Source organism: Ciona intestinalis, chromosome 4, assembly GCF_000224145.3.
Source record: "Ciona intestinalis chromosome 4, KH, whole genome shotgun sequence".
Lineage (NCBI taxonomy): Eukaryota > Metazoa > Chordata > Ascidiacea > Phlebobranchia > Cionidae > Ciona > Ciona intestinalis.
Genome location: NC_020169.2, coordinates 2,912,350 through 2,919,242, shown reverse-complemented (window position 1 = coordinate 2,919,242; position 6,893 = coordinate 2,912,350). Strand labels below are relative to the sequence as shown.

At 36.1% G+C, this 6,893-nt stretch overlaps 1 protein-coding gene across 2 annotated transcripts in view; it reads left to right on the top strand.

Annotated features, from left to right (window-relative positions):
* LOC108949450 (methyl farnesoate epoxidase) overlaps nt 1-6,396 on the top strand; it is a gene marked incomplete at its 3' end in the record, with an annotated part of 15,901 nt that extends 9,505 nt beyond the window's left edge. The window contains 7 exon segments of one of the 2 annotated variants that reach the window (XM_018811676.2): nt 3,600-3,955; nt 4,348-4,490; nt 4,773-4,872; nt 4,940-5,040; nt 5,376-5,476; nt 5,552-5,667; nt 6,252-6,396. In XM_018811676.2, the coding sequence (XP_018667221.1) occupies nt 3,707-3,955; nt 4,348-4,490; nt 4,773-4,872; nt 4,940-5,040; nt 5,376-5,476; nt 5,552-5,667; nt 6,252-6,396 (955 nt within the window). 2 annotated transcript variants of the gene reach the window in all.
* Nucleotides 6,397-6,893: the final 497 nt, after the last annotated feature.

Below are 6,893 nucleotides of genomic sequence, written 5' to 3'. Positions count from 1 at the left end.
AACACATTCCCGTAACTGTAATATGCTTAATACACATTCCCGTAACCTTCCCGTAACTGGTAAATACCTAAAACAAGCATAAAACACATTCCCGTAAATGGTGTAGGCTTAATACAAGCATAAAACACATTCCCGTAATTGGTGTAGGCTTGAAACAAGCTTAAAACACATTCCCGTAAGTTCCCGTGTTCCCGTAAATTAGTTTGCAGTTTTTCCCGTCTTTTCCGTATTTCCGTATTCCCGTAAATTAGATTGCAATTCCCGTCGTTCCCGTATCTCCGTATTCCCGTAAATTAGTATTACCCATCATACCTTGGTATATGCCACTTGCCAATCCGTTTCTGTACACATCTTGACATACGATGTTTTTTCCAACTAAATAAAAACGTAATTGCATTAGCGTCTACGGAGTACACCCTTAAGCAATATTAATCTAACTTAATTAGGAAATGTATGATCCATATTTTCATTCCGTTTGGTAACAATCAAACAACATTTTAAAGAATTTTATATAACATGACTCTAAAAGAGTGCCGCCAAATGAACGCGATCAGAAAATATAGTTTTTTTTCTAAATAGGTGCCATTTTGCACCACAGTTCAGAAAATATAGGACCATGTGCTATAGTCCCATCTTACCCTATATAGTATTATTAAATGCTATATAACCTTTACCCGTTTGATTTTGTGCTTCCGTAAAGAAAGCTCGCCAAGATATTGTTATATCTGTCTGCTTGCCAACTATATTGTTGTCTTTACTACGAATCCCCACTATACATCTGGCGAGAAATATTTCCGTAGCATCGGCGTCTATAGAAACGTTTTGTGACGTATTTGTGGTCGCGGTTACATTGACCGTCACTTTTTTCGGGATAGAAGAAATACAATGCTGATAAGGCATAGACACAAACATGGGCGGTTTAAAGATGACCGTCTTTTTGAAAGTCCCACTCAAATAGCTTGAACCTGAATATATACAACATGCATTTATGTATGTCTGCACACTATAATAGACTAGAGTATGGAAGCAAAACTGTATAGCTTCTTTTAAAAGAGCCAATAATACGGCACATATATAGTCATTCCGTCACATTCGTTTCGTTCATATTCATTTTTCTTCAACCTTATATAGTAGGGTGGGGGAGACGAAATATCTTTAGCATAAAATATTCGAATAACCGGATCGTGTTTTTAACAATTAACAACGATATATGGGAGTCGTGAGGATACGGTTTATAATTCTTTTAACGTTTTTTTCTGTTTACTACCAAATGAGACGAGAAAACAGAATTAAAAGGTCTCCCATCTTTCCCCACCCTACTATATATTATGTACTAAATACAAAATGCCACTTACCGTAATGATATTGAGAAAGCAACATAAATGTCCCTACCAATAAAAAGGTGGTCATATTTTCAATAAATTCTCACGTAGTTATATGTCTGTACGATAACTATTGGCAGAACCAAGTCCTATTAGACTTTACTTAATTCTGCGAAAAATAGAAACTTGTTTTTCAAAGTTATAAACCAATTGCATTATGTTATAGTTATACATTTTTTAAAACAGTATACGAAACCGCTACCACCTTAAAATAGTAGAGCACTATCGACTTGCAAAATATATCAACTAAATGCAGAATGGTTAAAAGTATATTACGAAGTAGAGTTCTGCTAATTTTATTCTTAATGTGATTGTGGTTTTCAGTAAATGATCTCACGGTGTGTTGTTTTTCTGCTTATCACAGGCGGCAAAAAAATCTAAGCGTTCTTATATGCGTAAACTACCGATAGCACGGCCTGTGTTTTCATTCTGTTTTATCGTCTCATTTGGTATTATAGTAAACAAGTCATATTTACAGCATTATACCCTTTTCCTAAACAGACTAAATTAAGCGTTAGTAAATGTTTAAAACCCGATTACGAAATATATGGGATGATATGTAGTATGGCGTATCTATCTTACCCCACAGTATTGATACAAGCTTAAAACAGTGGTTATCTATATATAATATACCTTTGGTGGGAGGCGTTTCATAGATAACTGGAAATGTAAAAACTAAAACTAGCACCGATACTGTGGCAAAAACGCGTAGTATACCCAGAAACTAAGTGTAGTAGGGTGGGAGAAGATGGACCACCTTTTCAATATATTTTCTCGTCCCATTTGGTAGGAAACAAGATCACCTATGATATAATATAAGAATAAAAACGTAGACCATCTTACCCCGCCCAATAGACCGTCATCCAATATCTATATTTAAAGTGTGCGAGAAGCCCATGCGGTGCTGCGTGTTGTGGCTGCTGTATAGGTTTCTGTAACATTGCATTTGCTCTACACGGAAATGGCAAACTTTTAACCGACTTCCGTGTTACTCTAACTTTGATTACTTATGTCTGTTCTATTTTGTATGCTGTTGGCTTATGTGCATATTTTTTGTCTTGATAGTCTTATGAAAGTTACCTAAACCGGGATTGCAAAACTCAAAGTCTCACAGTAACAACAATTTTACATTTTTTACCTATATTCTTTCAATGAATCAAACAAAATGAAATTACACCTATACTAAATACACGGCTAAGCCATATTTCCACGGAGCGAAGAAAGACACATTAAAAGCAGATTATACGAAACGCTGTGTTGTTGTATTAATCTTTAAAGTTACAATGTAATTTCTACTTAATCCACCGGTGTTTAATCTTCGTGTGCGCTGTAGCCCAAGTTTGGCCATTGGCTGCTGCAAATGGGCGTTTCAGAGCGAATCTTCGTGTGCGCTGTAGCCCAAGTTTGGCCATTGGCTGCTGCAAATGGGCGTTTCAGAGCATGGCTATGAGGTGTAATGTTTGTTTAAAATGGCCAAAGGCAATAACGGGCTGCTGTCCCTTATTCGATTTTATACGCGATTCCTATAAAAAAAACTTAAAGTAAAAAATTAGTATCTATTTTTTATTTGTTTCCATTTGCAGTGCTCGGTTTATACAGTAGGTTTGGGGAGATGGGACACCTTTTCATTCTATTTTTTCGTTCCATTTGGTAGAAAACGAGGAACGTTCAAAAAAATATAAACCGTGTCCTCACGACTCCCATAGACTGTTGTTAATTGTTTAAAATACGATCAGGATATTTGGATATTATGCAGTAAAGGTGTCCCATTTCTCCCCATCCAAGTATATGTATTTTATAATACATTGGATTTCCGCTGCAATTTCGACCTGAGAAAAATAAACGTTGCATCAGATACGCATTTGTATATAGTAGGTACAGGGTAAGATGGAACACAATTCCATTCTCATTTCTCGTTCCGCGAAATACATATGCGTTTTAAGTGTTAACGGTATCCCATCTTGCCCCACAGTACCGTAAACGTGTGTCATAAGTCGTACTTTAAAAACGCTTTTATAAAAGGAGGTTTCAAATCTCTGATACATTTATTCAGATACATGATCCACAGGTCCAAACGCACTGGCAAAACGTGTTCACGTTTGCGCTGCGTGATAGAACAAGGGAAATGACTGTCTTTTGACCTGAAAATGGAGAGAGGTTCTATAGCGTGAGAAAAAGGGCTTGTGTTACGCAACAATAAATTCTATTACATTGCCGTGTAACTGAGCTCTACAGTCTTTGAAAGTCTTTAGTTTGATAGAAATGTATTTAGTCTGCTCGTGATAATATTAATATTACAGCTAGTTAGCCGTATGCTATAGACTATGCTGCCCAGTGGTTACATTTTCGTGTTTGTATTTCTTTGTATTTACTATCTGTTGCAATGGCGGCGTCGTCCTAAGAATTTCCCACCCGGCCCACTCGGCATTCCATTGTTTGGCATAGCGCCGTTCGCTGGTGTTGATATGCATAAATACCTTGCCACCTATTATGCGAAATACGGTGGCGTGATGTCATTTCGACTTGCAACTAAAGACTGGATTGTTCTGAACGACATTGAAGCAATAACACAGGTTTCTTTTGTGTGGAACAGTTGTAGTATTTACTCAGAACTTTATATTATTATATAACCGTAGTCCACGACTTTAAAAGAACGTTTTTTTATCAATAAGGGTGTCTTAACTACTGTTGTTTTACCGTTACAACCCGACTTTTCGCCTTTGTCAACCTCTTATTTTTCGTTATCGTGACCGAAGAGACAAAATAAATTTCATTCATTCAACGTTGTTGGTTGTTTAAAACCACGATCGGAAAATACGGGTTTTCAGTGGTAACAGTATCCCATCTTTCCCCCACTGTATTATATATAGGCAATTTCTGTTCGCTTGGCTGAATGCCGTGCGGTTATTAACTGGCATTTAAATCCCAACGTTATCCCATCTTACCCCACAGTACTTTAATACAGGCACTGTTAAAGCAAGGAGAGAGCTTCTCTGGGCGACCGCAGTCATACTTAATGAACCAATTGACTGAAGGATGCGGTATTGTGTTTTCCACAGGACCACGATGGCAAGCACAGCGTCGATTTGTATTAACGGCACTGAAAACGTATGTATTCCAACTCGTATATAGTTTACCGTGCATTTTTTTTTTATATAGTAGGATGGGGGAAGATGGGACACTTTTTCATTTTTCTCGTCTATTTTTTTCTTTCATTCTATTATTCTCTTTGGTAGTAAACAAAGAACATTCAAGGAACTATGAAACCTTGTCCTCGCGACTTTCATAGACCGTTGTTATCTTGTTTAAAACACGACCAGGATATTTATATATTTTCTGCTAAAGATGTCCCATCTTCCCCCACCCCACTATATATTTACCATTTTTTAGCCTAGGAATGGGAAAAAGAAGCATGGTCGGAATTATAAACGAAGAAAACCAGAATTTTTTATCCGTAATACAATCTTCTGGAGGAAAGGTTAACATTTTGGTAAGCCATATTTTTTTATTGGTACACGTCCTTTTATTTTTAACGTTATATGCATTTCTTACTACAGTCTGAATTTCGGAAACTCCTGTCGAATATTGTTACTAATCTGATAATGGGAAAGCGTTTTAACTACGAAGACGAGAAGCTGCAAGCTATTGTGGATCATAGGTAATAAATGATATAACTTAACCATGCAAGGTATAAAACTGCAAAGTGCCATTATATATAGTATAGGGTGGGGGAAGATGGGACACCGTTAGCACATAATATCCAAGTATCCTGATCGTGTTTGAATCAATTTAACAACGGTCTATGGGAGTCGTGAGAATACGGTTTATTAATTATATGATTTTTTTGCGACAAATGAGACGAGAAAATAAAATGAAAAGGTGTCCCATCTTCCCCTACCCCACTATATATCATACCCATTTATCTACACAAAGTGTATACAAGTGCTTAATTTTGTTTATAATGCGTTAATTTTACAATAAACTGTAATGCAGGCCGACAAGCAGCGTCGTTATGTTTATTCCGTTTCTTCGATTTATACCACCATTCAAACAAGGCTATCAGAGATTAATCGCCAGCACGCAACGGGTTTTAGGTACATGGCTTAATACTAGTGTAGTTTATTCCCTTATATTTATAACATATTAACTTTGTGCCATACGCCGTACAGATATTATCTCGGAAATAACTGAAGAGCACAAAAATTCTTTTGACGAAAACAACCTTAGAGATTTTATCGATATATTTCTGTTGGAGATGAAACGACGGAACAGCGAATATTTCACAGTAAGTAAAGCTTGACTTTCGTGTTATTAACGAAAAATTTGCCACGTTTAGAGGAAAATTGGATTTAAATTGTACGTTATAGTTTCCAAAATGTAGTCGAGGAGAGTAAACGCCGGAATCTGTTTATTTTGTTCCTATTTCGGCACTGCATAAAGACTATTCTTAACCTGCATTTTACAGAAAACTTAGCAATTATATATTAAAGTTACGATTTTGGGAAAAAAGCTAAGTTCTCCTGCAGTATACATAGCTGAACGCCCGCAATATGTATACTTGAACTAGTCTCGTTGCGTATATGTTGATTGTGTATGTGTTGTATTATAGATAAGATCTCGTGATTATGCCGTGAGGTAACTTTTGTCAGTCTACACTTTACAGAGATCGACATTTTTCAATCGACGACCACGAGAACAAAACACGTTAAACCAGACCAGATATTACGGAAGTCGCGCCGGCGTTTACCTTGATTTACCATGAACTTTATCTTCTACAAAAACAAAAACAAATTTAGTTTGTTTATATTTATTTATTAACTGAAAAAATCATTTTGTAGCATATCTCTGAATACATTTGTTTTTTTGCAGGAGCTGCAGTTGTTGCATTTAGTACGAGACTTATTTGTCGGAGCTATTGACACGACAACAGCTACGTTAGGATGGGGAATCATATGTTTACTACATTACCCGGAATGCCAAGTTAGAATACAGGAAGAAATAGACGATGTTATCGGTTAGTATGTTTTTATTTTACTTTCGTTTAATCTCACTTGTAAAATATTCGTTAATGGTTTGTATGTATATTGGGGAAAATGGTCCACGTTTTCAAATTTTTATCATCGCCTTTGGTAGTAAAAAAGAAACAAATTTATATAAATGTAGCTTCACGGTTCTAAAACGCAGTGTTGGTTGTTAAAACTAAAATTGAGATATATTATGTGCTAAAGGTATAACCATATTATACCCTCAGTAATATAAGGGGAACACGCGAGACTTCTTTAGTACATCTAAACATCCAAACACCTTGATCGTGTTTTAAACAATTAACAACAGTCTATAACGGTCGCGTGGGTGCGTTTTTTTATAAATCTTTCAATTTTCTTTGTTTACTACCAAATGGGAAAAAAAAGAATAAAAAGGTGTCCCAACTTCCCCCAGCACTCTACTATGTATTTATTCAGAATTGTGATCTTTGTAATATCTTTTCCTATAGATGCGCTGACCAGATAT